Raw genomic sequence first — 20,367 nt, 5'->3', positions numbered from 1 at the left:
ATGAGCTCTTGACCCTCAGGCCCTCTTAACCTCTTGGGTCATCACAGCAACATAAATCATAGTGAAATGATTCAAGGCCCATTCATCCACTGAAACTGCATTTGCAGAAGTGGTAAATGATCACCTGCTTTCTATGGATTCAGATTCCACCTCTGAGCTTCTCTTACTTGATCTCAGTGCAGCTTTTGATGCAATAGATCACTGCATACTAGACAATTTGGCATCTCTGGCCCGTCTCTCATGTGGTTAAAGTCTTATTTCACTGAAAGAACAGTGTGTTTCCTACAATAATACTACATCAATATTTTCTGATGTGAAATATAGGGTACCCCAGGGCTCTGTTCTTGGCCCTCTGTTTTTATCTCTTCATATTTCACCTCTTAGCCAAATTATACAAAAGTCATGGAATTACTTTCCACTGTTAGACTTATGATGACCAGCTTTATCTTCCTTTAAAAGCTGATGACCCTTCTCAAATTATTAAATCAGAGGCCTGCTTTTCTGCTGGATGTCTTCCTGTGCCTAAATTCTGATAAAACTGAAATGCTGGTCATTGCCCTGACCAGACATGGACAAGAATTTGTGCAAGTAGTAACCCTTGACAACTGTGTGATTTCTTAAAGTATGGCAGCCAAGAACCATGAGGTTACATTGGATCATACCCTTTCTTTTGACCAGCACATTAAAGACATCACCAAAGCCACTTTCTTCACCTATGGAACATGGCTAAAATAGTCTATTCTTTCTATGGCAGATGCTGAAATGCTGTCTGACTCCGCTTAGGGGTTAAGGTTAGGACTTAAATCCAAACTTGGTCTCAGTGTCAGTGAATCCTTTAAACCTATAGTACGTACAGTATAGTCCATGTGATCCTGCCAACAAGATTACTGTAAACTTTCTGATAACCCCTGCCTCTCTCTAACCCTCTGCTTGCTTATTCTCTCAAGCACATGAGTGTCCAGGCTGTGTGTCTCCCTCTCTCTGTCTCTCTCGCTCTCTCTCTCTCTCTCTCTCTCTCTCTCTCTCCCCCTCTATCTATCTATCTCTCCCTATTTTTTCTCCTTTTCACTCAGGCTCTCTGTAGTGGACCATTGGCCGTCTGGAATCTGTCTCCCTCTGTACAAACAACATCTCTTGCATGTCTGTCCATCCTGGAAGAGGGATCCCTCCTCTGTTGCTCCTCCTGAGGTTCATTCCCTTTTTTTCCTGTTAAAGGGTTTTTTTTCTGGGGAATTTTTCCTTGTCGTAAAGCCCCTTGAGGCAAATTTGTGAATTTGGGATATAAAAATAGAATTTGACTTGACTTTGTTGTATGATCCGGCCTGGGCGAGTCTTCTACATTTTTAAAAGCCTTGTGAAACTTTATATACCTAAAGTAGAGACCTGGACATCTGATAAAACGGTGCTTAAACGTTTGCTTGGGTAATGTATATTGAAGATAAGAGGGCTTTGAGGCCATCAGTTGCATTTGTACTACGCAGAGCTTTTATTAAGGATCACTTTATAGTTACAATTTATAGTTGACTGATGTAAGAGTCGAGTGCTGTTTTAAGCCTGAATTTGTAGTTTTAGTTTGTCTCCGACACTTAAGTGGTACAAAATTTATTGGACAGTACAGTACACTTAAGTTTCTGAGAGTACTCAAGGCTGACATTCTTTTTGTTCTTGTCCTGGTTAAGTCTACAAGTCTGCAAACTGTTTCCAAGGTTGAATTCACCTTTCTTTTGTTTGGATTTACTTTCAAGAATGAAAATAGACCACATTTTCTCTTGAGGAGGATGATTTGTGGGGGACTGACAGCAGATCTTATCTTGCCTAATATTCCAGTCAATTATTTGTACTTCAAAAAGCAACTTCTTTTTTTTACAGCGTTTTTTTTTTTTTTTTTTTCTGCTAATTTGCCCACGGCTGAATATTAAGGTTCAAACTTGAAGTGCTACCTCTCCTTACAGGGTCCCTGATTGAAATTCAGACCACGGTGAGAGCAACTCTCTGCACAGCTATATTTAGGTGGAGCGGTTTCCAGTCATAAATCCATACGACAAAGACGACTGCTGTCTGTCTCTGCTACCTGAGAGGGCAATGAAAACATCTGGTTAGTAGACCTCACTGGCTTGACTTACCACCTAACAGAAGTGTTTATTATACAACGAATACTTATGACCATTAGCAACGCTAACTTCCTAACTTATCATCACCTTAAAAGTCTTTGAATTTTCTTGCTGTATTGATATGAGCTGTACAGTCAGAAAGGGGACGAGTTAATATGGGGACAACTGTGGAAAAACCCCAGATTGAACTGAGCTGAACCTTTGTGTTAGTGCCTCAGCAGCATCAGGTCTCATCCCTCTGTTAATGGTGTTGTAAGCCATGTTTCCTGCTGAACTGGGCACCAGACAAGAGCGCTGACAGCAGTGGGCTCATCCCATTCAATCATAGCCTACAAGACCTTCAGTCTTCAGCAGCAAATGCTGATCCACAGTTTCTGTTTTCTCCCTCACAGGTTCAGTCTCTCTTTTTATTCCCTCACTTATCGATCTACTTGTCACTTGTTTTAAGTCTGCAGCAGGATAGTAATTGAGCCATTTCTTGAATATTTGTCATTTCAAGTTGGTATGGCACATTTTGACATTTACCATTGAAATTGGTTGATCTAATCTATATTATTTTCAGAAATCATAATTTGGTAAGACAGCATTTTGATAAAACCAATATGTTCATAGAAACTTGGCCTTTCTGCAAAGTCTTAAAGTAAACTCAGTCTTCTCAGAAATCAAATGAAATAAAATGCAAATAATGTTCCACTTGTTCCTCTTGAACAAATATTGAAGTTCCTTTTTAAGATAATAAACTATTTTCTGCAGGTCATATGATTTTCAGTAAGTAATATAATTCTCAGTCAAGAAATGGAAAGTAAGTTTTACAGCCTCATGGTGTAAAGTTTTGAATCTTTGAAAATGGCAACAATGTGTACTCAGCTGCTGTCTGTGAAGTATTTTCCATTGTTATTGTGAGCTATGGCAGTGTCTGCACATCACTGCTTTGGAAATGTGAGTAACTGCAATATTCTTTTATTCTATTCTCAGTATATTTAGAAAGATGGTTTTCAAGTAATCCATACTGTTTATCATTCAGTTGTTTCATGTGGCGCTCATCTTCATGGTTCAGAAGTTGTTTTGACTTTAATATAAGATTTTAAGACTTGGGCAGACACAAATTTGATTTCACCAACCTCTGATTTAATGATGTCAGTGTTTCCCCACTCATTCCCCACTGCCTTTCCACACTAGCATAATCAAATAATACTGTGGCATTGCTAAATTCTTCTTGCCCTTCAGTGGAGGGAATCAAGCAGGTCTGTGGGTTTGGAGATTGCGCAATATATATACTTGAGCAGATGTCCCAGGAGCTCCAAGATATTTGGCAGTCCCCTGTCACATCCCATTTGGACTCTTTGTACTTATTTCTTGGTTTTATTTTGAAACCCCTTACCATATGTGTTCATGGTTGTTTTACTTCCTTCCTTTGTGTTGTTTCCCGTCAGTTTTCTTTGTCACCTGTGTCTCATCAGCGAATTAGTCCTCTGTGTATGTATGTATGTATAGTCCAGTCTTTCACCCTTTCAGCTGCCAGATTGTCTTTGCATGACCAGTTAGTCAGTGGTCCTGCTGTCCGTGTTTGTAGTTGGGTACTCCTTGTGATATATGATTTTATTTACTTATTTATTTCATTTTTATCTGACTTGCTGACTTTTTCCCTTTTGCCTGCTCCTGCCTGTGTTGTTTGCTACACTGATTGACTTCTCATGTATGTACACCAGCTTCAAAGTAAAGACTTTGATTTATGAACTCTCTCACCCAGTCTCCTGTGTGATCCCTGCATTTCCGTCGATTTCCTGTTAAAGCAACATTCCTAGTTCAAACACTCACTACAGACTGCCGGTGTGTGATGCAGAGAGAGGAACTAATATGATCAATTTGCATGTTGTTATAAAAGAACAAGTTCAGTGCAGACAAAACCCCCTGCCTCTGGACTCCCTCTGCCCAGGATGTGGAGAATGACATTGACAGCTGAGAGCGGGTGTTCAGCTTTTAACACCGATCACTGCGCTCTCTGCTGAGCTTGACAGATCAATAGATTGCCAGCACAGCAGGCCCCTGGAAAGGAAACCAACATCACAGCAGTGTCACTGCTGAACCTCTTAACAGTGACAAACAGTGAAACCTGAGTATGACAAGGAGCCCATTTTCAACTATCATGTTCCTTTTTAAAAGCCTATTTAACTGTTTGAGTGAACGGTGGATGAGCACCGTCTCTTCTGTGATCTGAGGAACGTTTAGTAAGAAAGAATGACATCTTTGACACAATACTTCATTGACAGTAACCTTGGTTTAAAACCAAACCTTTAGTCTATAATGGACAATCTAAAGTTGGTTATTTCACAAAGCAATTATTGAACAGTCCCTGACCTGTCCCCTTCAAAATGAATATTGACAGCATCATTCTGAAGTACTGAAGGTTTGACCTGTATAAACTTCTAATTCATTTTTTCACACTGTGTTCCATGAAGTACTCCTACTAGGATTATGATTTTTTTTTTTTAAAAAAAGGAACCCTCCTTTTACTTGAAATGACATATCATGCTATGTTTTTTTTGTGGTGGAAAGGAGGGAGATCACATAGAGCATGAAATTATTTACAGAAGAAATGCCCATTATGCACACTTTTCCAGTTCTTTTGTTTCCAAGTTTCCTCCCACGGGATAAAACAGTGAAGTCTTCCCCCCTCCTGCTGATGGTGAATGCTGTTCAACACAGATCTCTTATCTAAATCTCAGATAGAGCCTAGTGTGGACAGTTGGAAGATGACTGCAGTGGAAATTCAAAAGCCTGTCTTTGGATTGTAGGGGATGGATAGATAGATAGATAGATAGATAGATAGATAGATAGATAGATAGATAGATACATAGATACATAGATAGATAGATAGATACTTTATTTATACCCTACGGGAAATTCATGTGTCCATTAGCTCATTGGTAATAATAATAACAGTTAATAATAAATAATAAACAATAATAATAAAATTAGTCCACTTCCTCTGGCTGAGGTGTTATATAGCCTGATGGCAGTGGGGGCAAAGCATCTCCAGAACCTCTCTGTTCTGCAGCGCAGCGAGAAGAAAAACTTGCTGCACCTGTAGCTATGAGAGACTATGCAAAGAGACAGAACATTCACTTACTGCAAAGGTTTCAAATGTGTTTTCATTCTTTAGATTTCTTTTTTTTGTGTGAAGAACTGGTGGAGCAGGAAATGTGATCATACTTATGAGGATATTTACTTTAAAATTGCTTTAGCTGCACAATGCATCTTCATCAATCTGCTCTGTGCTGTCCTCCACAGTGTCCTGTTGTTACAAACAGTATGTCTTTCTTCAGTTGAGAGTATTGTGGCTGGTCCATATGAGTATACTATATGCAGGTGTAAGACTGCAAGCCAAGCACATACTGTATATGCTGTCAGGGAAATGTAAACTTTGAAAAGACTTCCACCATCTGTGGAGAAGATTTTTTTTTTCTCTCATTACATTGAACCACTTAACTTTATGGGATTATGTAATGTTATATAACTTCTTTTAACATCAAGAATTCCTCCACTGATTAGGTAAAACTTAAATGTCACAGACTTGATACTGTCTCAAATGGAAAGAAGAACACGTCATTATTTAGCTAACCTGATTTCTGTGATGAATGAGGGTTTTTTTGTGTTTTTTTTAAAAAGAAATCTTCAGAACAGAGATATTAACAACCAACATGTTTAGATTATACCCTCTATTGTGGTAAGGTTTGCCAATGACTTCAGGGAAGAATAAAGGATGGATTTCTTTCTCTGTTTTTGTAGGGGATGAGTAATTAAGAAATGAAAACAGAAGCTAGAAAGAGAGATGGTTTCATTACGCAGAACACGCTTTTGTCATCGAGTTATATGGAGTCATTGCAGCCCCTCTTACCTCCTGCTCTGTTGAGCCCCCTCCTCCCTCATCACTCACATCATTAACCTTTACCGAGCATTAAGGTTTCCACAACCAGTGTCCTCAAAGGAATCACTACACGTACCTGGCAGGTGGTGTCTTTATTAGAAAGTTGTCAACCAAAGGTCCAAAGACAGTATCCAGTGTTTGCTTGATGCCACTTTTCTTTAGATATAATTTCTATGATTTTTTTTTTTTTTTTTTACTTAGATCCTCTCTATTGTGAGCTGACTCTCGGAATGACAAGCCCCACTTAGCCTTTTTATTTGAGATGTGACCATTTCTCCATTCAGATTTACATTACAAATCTTTCACCACAAATACATGAGTGAAGGCTCTTATTTACAAAGACAAACTTGACTCACATGGGCCAACAAATCTTTCTGAACAGGCTTTTTGTGCCCTCTGCTGACAAACGTTGGGTCTTGCGCTTCAGCTCTGGATACAAGTATACTGAGAGCATACTGTAATATGTTTGCAGTGAGTGAATTATGCTTAGTTATAGTTCAATACACACGTCACCAATTTGCACTGTAGGTTTCTTTTACAATCTTTTCACAGCAATGGATGACTGCACTTGTGTGCATGCATAACTGTATGTGTGTTGAGTGTGTATGTGGCTGAGTGTGTATATTTTAATATGTGTTCTGTCTCAAGCTTATAACACCCCTCCACTCCTCGGTGAAGTTGCTGCTTCTTGACATGTGTCTTGGTGAGGACAGGCACCTCTGGTATGCCGTGGGCACACTGGCAGCATCGTCATGTCTGTACACCTCAGTGCCAGTCTGTGCGGGCAGCAGGGAAGCCGCTTGGAAGAGCTTTGTGAGACAGACAGACATGGACATTTACATTTAGCAAATGAGGGTACAATGACTATCAATGAATTTAATGGAATCAAATGTCAGATGAGAACCACTAGATACTGAGGTGAATATGTTTGTTATTTTGATGGTAGAAAACAGTTGGACTTGATATGAAAACTACGTGGAATAAAAGCCTCTACACTGTTACTCATTGAAAAGCTAGATACATAGTCAAAACTGTTGCAATAGGTTGATTTGTGCTCGCTCACATGTTGAAACGTGAGAGATGGCAGAGGTGAAGTTTGTAGGTGAACTTCTTTCCTGGTCTTGAGTCTTGTCGTTGCCTGAAGGAAGAGGAGAGTCTGGAGTAGAGGAATATTGAAAGTGAGAGCCGGTGAACAAATAGCACATTATCAGTGGTAGATTTCAGTACAATTACATAAAGTAAATGTTGATTATGACACTAGTACAAGCTATATAGTTCAAAGTTTAAGATAGCATATAATCTAAGTAAATAAGTGTCTTCTACCTGTACATAGTCCGTTTCCTGTTTTGGCTCCCTCTCCCAGCAGCATCTCCAGCAACAGGCTGTCCATTGTGGCTTCACCCAGCAGCTGTGCTAAGTGCAGAGTCTCCACCATCTGCCAGGCCACACTCTGCAGGGGAGGCATGATCAGCAAGAGCTCCCCAAACCTTCCCCGCTGCTCACAGGTTGCTTCTTCTAGCAGGAGTTGGGCCTGGAAACGCAGATGTCGAACCAGCTGAGGACTCTTCAAACCCGGACAGTCTGTGGGACAAAGGTAAGAAGACATATAATGAAGAGGAGAGAGTACACTGTAACAAAAAGGCTATGAAGAAAAGTTTTGATTGCTGAATGAGAAACAGAATGAAATAAGCAGATGAGGCTTGCTTGTGTTTGTCACGGTTTGCCATGGTGGACATTTTATGTTTGGATTTTTGTCACTTCCTGTTTTATTTTGTAGTTAGTGTCCTTGTGTGTCTCGATGTTTTGACTTCCTGTTTTTGTCCTGTTTCCCTCCTTGATGATTGTCTGCCCCGCCCTAATGTGTTTCACCTGTGTTCAGTCACCCTTGCCTCCCTATGTGTCTGTTTAGTCTCTGTGCTCCACTTTGTCTGTTATTTTTCCCCCTTTGGTGTGACGTTCCTTGTGATATCTGTTGTTATCCCCTGTGGTTTCTCATGTTACCTAGTGCTTTTGGTTCCTGTTCCTTGTGTGTTTTGTAAGTAGTCACTCTTTTTTGTTATTAAAATCATTTCTTTCCACCTACTCCCTCATGTTTTTGGCTGTATGTGGGTCCAGCTTACCACAAACATGACAGTTCTGTAATTTCACTAACTAATATAACTTTTGGCATCATTTTTATGAAAGACTTTTACTCACTACTTTCCTTCCAAAAGGAAAATATGCCATTTATCACTGCTTCAGTCCCTAACTCCCTTTCTCAAACTGGACTGTATATAATCAATATTTTATTGGTTCCAAGAATCCAATGATTGATGCATCTTAGAAATAATAAGTCAATTTTCTAAATGAGCAGCCAAAGGAGTTATGAAAGGAGTTTCAAAAGGTCACTGTGATATAATTTTAAATGAAATAACATTTGTGTGAATGCAATATTGTTACTGCATTTAATGCCAAACTTTTGTAAGGTCATCAGTGAATTTTGTAAGTACTGCAGTCCTCTTTGTGTGCATACATTAAAACTCCTTTGTATAGTCACAAAACAGCAGGATACAATGAGAATAACAGAGAACAATACTGCAGTTTTTTCAGTAAGTAAAAACTTTTCAACAGGATGGTTGACAAACATTTTTGAATAAAGATTGTGTGATAATCCCAAGTCAGTGTCTTCCTCTTTGCTGGGCTGTGCAGCAGAGTTGTAGTTTGCCTATTTGGTCCTCCTGCCTCTACTTGCACTGCCTCAGATAAATGGCCCATTAAGTTCAGCAGGCAGCCACCGCCACCTGACTGCCAAGAACTTCACCACATCCTGATATTATTAGAAAATCGCCCTGAAACACTCTGAAGCCAGAGCAGACCACACAGACTAAACTACACATGCAAAAGGCCAAGAAAATAAACAGATCCAAGAGAGAACATCAAAAAAAGGTGTTATTTGCCTGGTGCTATGGATGAGGTCAAGTGGCAGAACAGAACCAACCAGACTAACCTGGGGCAAAGACGACAATAGTTTTGAGGCAAGCAAACTCTTTGTCCGTGATGTCCAGCTCTCTGAGAGGTTTAACCAGCTCCTCTTGGATTCTGAAAGCCACTCTGGACACCTCTATCTGTGCACCTCTCAAGGGGATCACAGAGTCATTTCCTGTTCAATAAACATAGACATATTCTTCCATATGCAAGATATTATAGGACAAAGAATACTGCAGATACATGTGAAAACTAAAATGCAATACCTCAGGATGTATGTGAACAATGAAATAAAAAAGGGAGACAGACAGTTTTATACCTAGAAGTATGAGACTGTTGTAAGGTAGAGAGCGTCTTGCTGCCCCTAGAATAAGATGTTCTGCAGAGTGGGTTCGGAGCAGGGTTACCTGCAAACAGACATACACAGGCTTTATGTGATATACAGCTTTAAAAGGCTAATTAATGGTCATCCAAAGCATCAACCTGAACTGAGAAATGTATACACTCACTGAGTCCAAGTTAAAAAAAAAAAAAAAAAAAAGTCAGCCACTATCACTTTATTCTGCTTAGACAGGTGTAAATTAGCTGTAAGTTTAAAAAGTAGTTTTGATATTCTGTCCCCTTCCTACCCTGTCATCTATTGGGAGGCTACAAAACTCTGGGATGTGTTTTGCCCATTCCACCAGCAGGAGGAGTTGCTGCTTCATGGACTCAAACACGTCTCCCACACCGGCTGTCTTCTTGGTGTTGATGTCGTGACTCCCAGGTGAGACCAGCACTGGGAACTGAGAGCAGCAAAGCAAAAAGTGAGTTCACAGTGGGAGCAGGTGATATTGCAATGTGGGAATGAACCTTAGAGAAGGTGCATGAGTGTATGTGGGGTGGGAGATGAATGGGGGATTAGAAAGGTGATGATGCTGATAGGTGTATGAGTGCTTTGGCACTTGGAGAGCTGTAAAGGGTAAGGCAAGACAAGGCAGGTAGAGGAGGTTTTTGCAGATGGAGACCACATGATGACAAATATGGAAAAACGCCCCACCAGCATAGAATGCAGTAGTTCATTTGCCAATCATCTAATTTATTTCTGTGCATTCCTTTTACATGCAAAAGCGTATATCTGGTTGTTATTATTCATTTGAAGGTAATTGAACATCGGCACACAATCCCAGATCAAGTGGTGCAATTAAATGGGCTATGATTAGATGGGGTCCCTCTGCAATTTTGTCATTTCTAAGGAGTAACTGAATCCAGCCTACAGCTACAGCCTTCGCTGAATTTAATCGCTGCATGTCTAAAATGTAACTTATATCCTCTTCGTCTCTGACCTTCACCAACATGATTTCCAGAAATAGTGTAGGGATCCCTTGGCTGGCATATATGAGAAAAGTGTCCATATCTGTTGCAGAACTTTGTATCTGAGGTCTTAAGCAACGGTGTGTTACCTGTTGCACACTGGCCTCTGCCCGCAGGAGCACACTGATGGACAGAGTGCCCACTGTCTGTCCTTTGGCTCTGTGACTGTTGATGCAGTCTCTCTCATTCTGAACAGCTGGAGATTAAAGAGAGGAAAGAACCATCAGAGACGTTTCTTGGCTTCTCCAGACATCAGTTTTTTTTTCTCACCTCAGCTGCAAACATGTTCTGAGAGAAAAGACCTACTCTTTGCCTCCACAAAGTCCCTCTATCCTCTGTGACATTGAAGTTGCTGTTCATGCCAACATTAACCATGCCCCAAATGTTACAAATATGGCAGAAATTAGAATAAAAAAAACACTGTGCCCAGAAGACTTCTTCTATTTGGAGATTCGAGTGTCTGTTTCACGATGTAAATTAGTATGGAGTAATTAAATGTAAAAGGAGTTGATGAGAAGTCATATAAATGGGTACATTTTACCAGAATGATGTTTTAGTCCTGTCATGTAGACCTATCTTGATTTGATATATGCTGATTTAATATTCTGATGTTGACAACAGCTTCTTACATTTGCCGTGCACAATAAAAAGTGGGCGTGGATGCCTGGATGCTTGATGGTGTGGATTATGTTTAGCGGAGGAGATGTCATCAAATGTTGATGACCCTGTGAAAGTCATTAGAAACAAAGCAATCTGGAAGGCCCCAGGCTGATTCCAATATGGCTTTACAAAGTCAGACAGCAGGACCGAGTGTCGGAGTAATCAGTCATCAGAGCTGTCCTCTCAGCAACCAATCAGGAGTGTATTAATCAAACTAGAGGAGGAGAAGGAGCAGGGGGCTAACTCTCTGCTTCACAGACAATGGTGCTGCATGACAATGTCAAAAATGAATCTTCTGTGGAGCGTCGGTTAAGCCCTGATTGGGAGTAAACAGTTACAGTGAGCACGCTCAGAGGTCAAGTGTAAAATGACTGGTATTTTATTCTACAGCATGTTATGCAAACCAGGCAAATTACTGAAGTAAACTTTCAAAATTAGTAGCCCTGGCCTTCACTGTGGGGGGCTGTAAACAACATCTTTCCAGAAAAATGCAGAACAAATATTTGCCTGCGCTCAGTCATGTTAATTATTCATGTGTAGAGACTATTCATAGCTCCTCTGATCACATCTCTCTTTCCCTGCTTATCTGTGGGAGTCAGTGGAAGATAAGGCCAAAGATACACATAGGGCACATAAACATGCACGAAAATCAACACTGATGCACTCATTGTTGCACAAGAAGTAAACAAAAATATCTTATCCTTTTATTGAACCACCCCTGATCCTCTTTTTCCATTTCCTAGAAGTAGACATGACAAATTTTCTATGCAAATGGTGTATAGCAAATTTTAGTTTGGAAGTTTTTCAAGTTTGGAATATTTATCTCATCCTTTCATGTAGGTTCTTGTGGTTCAATTACATTTTTAGAATTTAAATCCTGAAGGTGCACTGTATTAAATAAAAGAAAGCTGCTTAAGCAGATAAAAACAATTCCTCTGACCTTCCTTTCTCATTCCAGCTTTGAAACACTTTTGTAGTCTGCAGTAACGACACTGGTTTCTTTTGTCTTTCTCCACAGAACATTGCCTGTTGAACCTAAAAAAAAAAGAAAAGAAAAAAAATCAGTGGAGTTCCCCTTTAATATTTCTCAGAAGAAGACACAGTTACACACGTTGAATACTCTGAGGTTTAGGAATTGATCATATTTTGTGCTTGATCCTTCGCTTGTAGTCACCTGACATCTCACTCTGCACTCAGGGACACTTTTTAATGCAAGCTAAGACATGACAGAATCTGTAGTCGGCAAAGCACGGTTCAATCATCTGCTCACATGGGAAAGTCAAAAAGAGCCTACAGCTATATCTCACCATTGATTTAGAGTCCCCTGTCATTATATATATGTTATTGTTTCCATGCCTGGACTGGTCCCAGCAACTATGACTTTAGGTTGCTTTTCTTTTGCTAGGTGTTGGTTCCTCTATGATACATCTCACACTTCTGTACAATGGGTGATAACTTTAACACCACAGAGTAACTTCTCACTTCAACTTAAATAAAGTCCTTTTTGATATTCTCAATGTCATTGTTATTGCTGTGTATCTGTGTCCAGACTTAATTTAACATGTTAGTCGATATTGAGCTATGCGATGAATACAATGTTGTTGAACAATGATCTGTTTTATTTAGAGGGATCTATGATGGAACTCACCTACAGTTGTAAGTGTGGTTATTGCGAATACTCCTCCTGAAGAAGCCCTTGCAGCCATCACAGCTGGATGCACCATAATGCTTACCTGTGGCTCTGTCTGCACATATGGAACATTGAGTCCTACCTCCATCAGGATGTGATAGTGATGAGGTGGGTTCTGATGCTGGTGAATCTGTCAATTAAAAGATAGTAGACATTAAAAAAAAAACCTGCAGATTTCTGATAAAAATAAAATTAGGTGCCTGACGAAAAGTTTGAATATGAGACATGTGATAGACATTAGCATTGTAGGGGAGAGGGATTCTCTAAGACCTTTTATTTGGTTGCTAATGAATAAATAAATATCTCTGTGCCTAATCTAACAAGCCTCACAAGCATCCGAGACAGATCATACAGCTGAGAGAACATCAGCTTTGTTAAGAGCAGACAGACACCTTGATAGACACGATCATTCATGATCCTTTTTATCAACCAAGGCGCATGATGAATCTTATTCCACCTCTGTGAACAGAAATAACCTTGCACATGGACACGGCTATGCAGAAAGGTGTTGATTGTGAACTCACGGCCCTTAGGAATCGCCTGGGCACCATTTCATAGGTTTAGCAGGAGCAATGGTGTTGATAATAAAACCAGGGTTATAGGTAGTGATATCACTGCTCTATGTGACTGCCAGTGCCATAGGCCTCAGAGGAGAACTGCTAGTTATTACTCAAGAGGAAGAGAAAACTCCCCATTTAATTAAAGCAGTCAGAGGTCAGTTGCAAGCCAAAGTCCACTACTCTCCTCTGGCTAATTTTACATTGGATGCTCTGTTTAAATTCTCCTTCCATGTTGCTCCAAATTGCATCTTGCCAGGGTTTGATTGCTGCAGGATTGTCTCTCTTTAAAAGCACTGACGGTCAAATACACGTTCTTGGTGCAGTGTTCCTGCACTGATGCCTGTACTGTACAGACCCCAGGCTATAATGTATGTAAATTGCATACTTAGTTTAGGGAGATGAAGCAGCTAGGGATTGCGATTTAACAGGGAAAATGCTTTCTGTGGTCAAAGATCAGTTAGATTGAATTAAGAGATTAGAATACATTTGCCTTGCAGTTATCTGAATTTGAAGAGCGGCCTGTTGGTAAAGCTTTTTCATTTAAAGTGGTAAGGAAAGGGCCTGATTCAGCTGAACGGAGCCCTAATTATAACGATGACAGGGGATAAGATTACGAAAGGAATTAGATCAGAATGTAAACTTATGTAGAATGCTGAATCGAGTAGTCAAAGGACAGAAAATTTATCTGCAACTATTTTTCATTGTCAATTCATTGCTTAAATTTTCTTTTTTAAGCAAGATCTCCAAAGATTACCTGTTTTCATGCAACTTATTAATTGTAATGATTAGCTGCTGTTCTCTGTTTTATATCATTGTGACATTTCCTTTGGCTTTGGACCACTGATTGGACTAAGCAAGCAATTTAAAGACTTTGGACTCTGGGAAATTTTGATAGGCCACAGGAGTACATTCTTTTAGCTCAAACAATAAATTGAGAAAATAACTGATAGCTTAATTAAAAATTGTTAGTTGCACCCTAAACCCTAAATTGAGAAAAATAACTGCAACAATGCAGTATTTTGTGTTAGAAACGATGACACTTAAGAAGCTTACACTTCAGAGTGATTTAGGTGAAGCTGTTTCGTCATACCTGTTGTATTAGTTTGCAGTGGTATCACAATCGTGTTGTTTAAATGCTCAGTGTCTGTACTGCAGTGAGTGTACTCCAGTTTAAGGATAGTTCCAGTAAGCTTCATGGCTCTGATGAGGCTCTATGTTTAGAAGGTTTTTGAAATTGGCTGACAGGCAAAACTCCACCAGTATCGACTGTAACTTCCAGATCACGCATTCAGCTCAGTTTCTCTTCATCACAGGAATCCAATGTGTGGGCTGGATCCCTTTCCTTCTTCTACAGTTGCTTGCAGCTTTTGTTTTTGTCTTCTCGATGCCTAGCTATGGATGTTAACCTTCTTTACAATGGCACTTCTAACATTCTTGTGGTGGGTTCATAAGCTGCTCTGTGATGGTCCACTTCAGTGACTTCACAGTACTGAAATTTGGCCCACTGTCTGTTTGCTTGCTTCTTATCAGTAAAGTATATAAAGGGGAGAGTTCAGAAACAGATAAACATGACTCACTGTGAGGACCAAAAACAGATAAGACCTGTGAGAAAGATGTGTGACCTACATGTTACAATACATTCATGACTAGTTAATATTATTGGTAAAATAAATGTCATCAAAAAAAATCAATAAATTCAAAGACAAGTCCAAAGGTTGCATGCTGTGACGTCTTTCATCGAATTTTAGCAGAAAATTTACATGGTATTCTCTTATCTTGGACAATCAATACGGCACAGAAGGGTGACATGACACAAACAAACAGAGTGGGAGACTTTTGAAAAGAGTTTGGATGGTGCCTGATTAACCTTTGCTTTTATTTTTGAGGTAAGTAATACAATTCCACGCCGGTGACATTTGTCATTTTCCTGTCTCCATGGTGTTGATAAAGAGTATTTTAGTTATTTCACATTCTATCGTATTGGTGTTATTTGGTTTTATTGATCACCACTGGAAATCTTCTACATATGAAGCTAATCTGCACCTCTTTGATTCAGATGACACAAGTATGCAAGATAGTTTTGCTGTCTGTTCAATCACCATTGTAACTACAGAATTGTCATTATAGCACAGCAAGTTTATTATCTATGTACATACACACTGTTGTTAAAGAAATGTCATTTGGAAAACAAGATGATTCACTACTGTTAAATCACAAAAAAAAAAATGAAAGAAAATAAAGTTTGGCTAAGGCCAAAGAAAGAAATCAGTGGTAAATTTCTGGATGTACAGCCACAAATTCAGTGTTGTACAACCAAATTTTCTAACATTTAATTTCATTAAAAAGGCCAGTTCCTTGGTCTTGGTTCACTACATGAGCTCAAACACAAATACAAGACAGATGAATATAGTATTCTAGATTTTAAGCATACATGTCAGACTGTAGGGACAGACTTTTGAAAGAGTGAAAGACAGGGATAAAGGTGAACGTGGTCACACCATTTTTTTTTTTTTTTTTTTTTTACAAATTATAACAAATTATATGTCAGACCACATATGAGCTTTCCCAGTACTGATATCCATCATACTTTGGTGTAATGGGATTTCCTGGGTGAGTAGCCCTCCTTCCTTGAATGTCACGCTAGGCCGCAGGTCAGACCTCCCCTGGCAGTGGCTCACACACTTAAGCTTTGTTTGGGTGATTGATAGATCATAAAAACCTCCAAGTTGTAAGATGACTGCAACATAGGCTTTACTGGTCTTTGAGATTCTATCAGGGAAGGGTTAAAATGACCCATGAATATTGAATTTCTAGCTTGTGAATCAAAAAACATTGCTTTCAAAATAAAAAAAAAGCTATACCATGAACTACTGGCACACATCACAGTTTAACTGAAAACTACAACTTTTACACATTTCAGTTCTTCAGTGAAACTTTTAACATTTTGTTTAGACTGATTCAATTACGACAAAACATGTTTACATTTAATTTTGTCCACCGCTATTAATCAATTCACTGTGGGTGAAGAAGTCAGTCATACAGATGAGCATTATTCAGGACAATACCATGACAGGATTTTCTCTGTCCACTGGGGGGAGACAGAGTACATCATTTCTGGCCTCAATTTTAATCTGTACCAGAGCAAGATCTTACCGAAGTACTGCATGACCGAGGTAGTTATAAAACACTTTTATAGTTATAAATCTACTTGTTATTTATTTGTGTGTTCCTATACAGTATCAAAAAGTGTCAGCATCCACATAACTATGTATTTTAAATAGTAAAAGTAATATTAAAAGACACACAATTTAGTTGATGAAATATAATTTGGGTACAAACTCTTCAGTAACTCTCTTCTCTTTTGTTTGACATACCTTTATGATCCAGACTTGCTCTCTCATGATTGGTAATGTAAAACAAATTTTGATGAGTTTACTTAAAATTATTTGCATTATTCTTCCCAGTTTAAAAAGCCAATGCAGAGGTTTGATTGTGGCCTATAGACATTGGTCTGGCCAGGGACCTTCGTTGCATGATATTCCTCCTGTAACAGTTTAGTTTTACTATTATTTTTCACGGGACACATGACAGAATACTGAATTTTCACTAATTCATATGTGTACTACCTTTTGTGATGTAAAAACTATCAAAGCACAGTAAAAGATTGACAAAGAATTTCATAAACACACAGCAAACGCCATTATCTAGTAATTTATTATACCTTAAGATAAAAAAACAAAACAAAAAAATGAGTCTCTTCTCAGATCCTCTGTCCTGCCCTGACATACTGCGTGCCTGTCAGTCTCTGGATTATGACCAACTCCACATGTGATGCTCAGTCACATAAATTATTTATGCTTTTCCAGGAATGCAACAGACATATTCCTGCCTATTTGTCAAGTTATTACTCGGTGGGTATAAAAGACAGGAGTGCTGCATAAAAGATAGAGGTTAGAAAACAGTAAATGAATAAAATGAAATATTCTTGAAATATTTGCTCTTTATATAAGAGCATTTTCTGTTGGAGCCTTTCTCTAGTCCAAACAAGGTCTGACACATTTGTCTCTGTGAATTCGATTAATAAGGCTAGATCTCTAATCTCCACCTGAATACCAATGCAGTGATAAAAACCTGGAAGATCAGTACAAAAAATAGAAAAATACAAAACAAAACCACAGCCTTTGGAGTTTCATTCAAAAAAAATGGGGAAAATAAAACAAAGCAGCAAAAATTGGTCATAAAAGCATGGTAAGCACATGATTTAGTGGGGCGATAAAGAGTGGAAAGGTGGCCATTCATCATGGAGGCTAGCTCACCAGGAGAGGGCCTGTCACAGACACCACCAGGTCTGGGAGGCATTTTGAGAGAGAGAGAGAGAGAGAGAGAGAGAGAGAGAGAGAGAGAGAGAGAGCCTCCAGTTGCCCCTACAACCTGTTTGTTCCAATGGCTTTTCCAGATGGACACAGCCCTTAGATGGGTGAGGAGTACTTTGTCTTTGCCGCTCTGCAACTCCATTGACACAGTAGTGTTGAGGGATGGATGTTGTTAACTGCAAAGTAGAGGACCAGACTTAAGAAGGCTTTGAGCTGCAGAAACACTTAATGGGAACAGAAAAAAAACTTTATTGTGGTAACTTCAGATTTCCCTGTAACAATACAGGGTAATGTAATGGAAACAGTGACCCTCCCCATTGAATTGCAAATGGCTCAGCAAAAGCACCCAAATCTGGCTTGTACCGAGTTGAAATCCATAAGGGACCTATGACACAAAAGACTAAAACACCAGAAAGAAGTAGCTTTTGACAAAATATTTTGTTCAAAATAAACCCACCTACATTTTTATCAATGAAACAGACAGGACAAAGTAAAGCTCCATTGATGCTTGACTCATCACTTCTGCATGTCAAACTAAACTTTGCAGTTGCCTTGCTGAGAGTGCTACGAGTAATTACCACTAATAAGAACCATGTCAGGATTTGTTTAACTTCCATAAATCTTCTCTTTCTCTCTCTCTCTCAGGTCCATATCAAGTCAGTTTGACAAATCCGACAGAATGACTGAGGAAATTCTGGAAAGAGGACACTTTGACTTCACTATGTCCAGTCCACTGAGATACATCGAACCACTGATGCATGGTTTCCATTCATGTGGGCACATATGAAACTTTGTGCAAAATTAAACATATTGGGAAAAAGGAGATAAATCTCGTGATTAATTATAATTATTCGTGTTACATTTTACAATTTTGTACCTAGGATTCAAGGTCACAGATAAAAGCTGTTCAAGGGTGCAGTAAGTACAAGGCAAACTATGTGGAACAGAAACGTTCAGTGGGATGCACAATAAGTATGTTTACAATTTACCACATTATTTTGTCTAACTTGTATGACATAGTAGTACAATAATACTTTTCTTACTTTTTTTTTCCTTTCCATTGATTTAATACTTTTCTTGCTTTTTTAAAAACACAATTAATTAATTAATTTTTAACAAGTAAACAAACGTCACTTCCTGCTGTTGAAATAGTCGCAACTTTGAAAAGGAGTCAAAAGTTTTCTTAATTGTGCAGCTGCGGACGGAACACGTTTTATTTCAGCTGGAAAGCATCGTTTTGAAGAAATGTGTAAAGCGTCTTCAAAACAAGTGTTGTTTTTAAAGTTTAGCTCATTACATTATTTTCAGAAGAAAACATCTTTGTGCCTCAACTACGACACTGTTCGTTGGTGCACATTATTATTCCAATAGTTACACAGGACCGAAGGCCGCAAACTAAAGTTTACGACGCCACAACACCGCTGCTACTCATTGCCGGAAACTGAGCAACGGAGTGGACCACCTGCTCCACATTTAAAGTAGCCTACCAGGTAAACGTCAGCAAACATTTACCAAGCTAACAGTAAAATTAAAAGAGCAGTAATTTGTCTGCGAAGTCAGAAAACAAGACTAAAGCTAACTAGTAAGTGAACCAGGTGACCGCACACAGCTTTACCACTGTAACTGTTAATGTGTGTATGTGTCTGTGTTGGATAATTAGTCAGGCAGCTAATTTATAGCCGACTTGGTGCTAGCCATATATGAACTTTAGCTCATATTATACCATTGGTTTTATTACTGTGTGTTTTTAAAACGTCACCTAGTGGCCAAAAATTGTCCAATGTACCTTTCATCATTAAAAAAAGAGTATAAAAAACGAGCCTGTTTGGTTAAGATTTCAAAATAGTAACTTAAGTTCAATAACTTGCCATTGTATTAATCTCCTGTCAACTGTTAGATGGCTGTATTTCAGTGTAAACCATGTCCTAACTACATATATGCCATAAACATAGCATGTAATCATTGACATGCTGTTTAAATATAATGAACTAGATACAAACTTGTTATTTTTATGCTTCAGTTTTTGTACAAATTAAACACAATGTGTTAATTACTGAGCTTTAGAGATGCCCATAGGTGGATTTTGTTACCTTACAGAACCAGGCTAGCTGATTCCAATCTTTATGCTAAGCTAACCAAGTGCTGATTGTAGCTTCATATTTACCATATATGTGTATATATATATATATATATGAAAGTGGTCCTTATGCTCTCATGTTATCTTCTCTAAAATTGTTTATTTATTGTCATGGGATATTGTAAATACTCTAGCCAACATGTATATAACTCACAAATGTGGAATTTATGTGAATGAATATGAACCTCTCAAAAATATTTCTGGCTGAAGTTGCTTTTTGCCACTCTTTGATAGAAATTGAGCAAGTTGGTGACATCAAAGCCCGCAGTCACTGTGTCACTCTGACCTTGAGATTTTGAATGTCTACTGTTGTTGAATAAGTAAGTTGATATGTGGGTTGAACAGACTACTGCTAACAGAAGTTCAAGAATGGTTCAAGTAGAGAGCCCCTTCTGCTGCTTTCCTTGTCAGAATTGATAAAGCAAATCTTTGTGTGGCCTTTGAAACGTGCTTTCATATGCCACCCATATGTTTTATGACTGTTTTTGTTATGTAAACAGGAAACCCAACATCCTTAAAACTGTTGGTGTCAGGGTTTAATTACACTTTGAAACTGTATCTGAGCTTATATACTGTTTCTAAGTGCCAGTG

General features: G+C 38.8%; 1 protein-coding gene across 2 annotated transcripts; it reads right to left on the bottom strand.

The window, feature by feature from the left end:
• Positions 1-6,278: 6,278 nt before the first annotated feature.
• Positions 6,279-14,723, bottom strand: hnf4b (hepatic nuclear factor 4, beta). Of its 2 annotated transcripts, none has more exons than XM_087174037.1 (10): positions 14,357-14,723; positions 12,665-12,836; positions 11,957-12,051; positions 10,446-10,552; positions 9,633-9,788; positions 9,323-9,410; positions 9,026-9,178; positions 7,363-7,620; positions 7,103-7,177; positions 6,279-6,848 (listed from the first exon to the last, which is right to left on the bottom strand). In XM_087174037.1, exons 1-10 carry the CDS (start codon positions 14,460-14,462, stop codon positions 6,805-6,807), a joined length of 1,254 nt encoding a protein of 417 aa, XP_087030163.1. In that variant the 5' UTR covers positions 14,463-14,723; the 3' UTR covers positions 6,279-6,804. The 2 variants fall into 2 exon arrangements, with proteins under 2 accessions (XP_087030163.1, XP_023262155.1); XM_023406387.2 differs by having other exon boundaries at positions 7,103-7,195; positions 14,357-14,720.
• Between the last annotated feature and the right edge of the window lie 5,644 nt (positions 14,724-20,367).

The sequence above is a fragment of the Seriola lalandi genome, unplaced genomic scaffold (genome assembly GCF_002814215.2).
Source record: "Seriola lalandi dorsalis isolate HSWRI2012SDOR001 ecotype SW California unplaced genomic scaffold, Sedor1 jcf7180002054306, whole genome shotgun sequence".
NCBI classification, from domain to species: domain Eukaryota; kingdom Metazoa; phylum Chordata; class Actinopteri; order Carangiformes; family Carangidae; genus Seriola; species Seriola lalandi.
The sequence above is the reverse complement of the archived record's forward strand: the minus strand, read 5'-3'. Positions and strand labels throughout refer to the sequence as shown.

Excerpts from the sequence above, each read along its gene's own strand:
- hnf4b (XM_023406387.2), bottom strand. The coding sequence starts at position 14,462 with ATGAAGCTTACTGGAACTATCCTTAAACTGGAGTACACTCACTGCAGT. Across the intron at positions 12,052-12,664 it reads AACCACACTTACAACTGTAG|GTTCAACAGGCAATGTTCTG; the intron begins GTGAGTTCCATC and ends TTTTTTTTTTAG. Across the intron at positions 7,196-7,362 it reads AGGAAACGGACTATGTACAG|ACTCTCCTCTTCCTTCAGGC; the intron begins GTAGAAGACACT and ends CCTCTACTCCAG.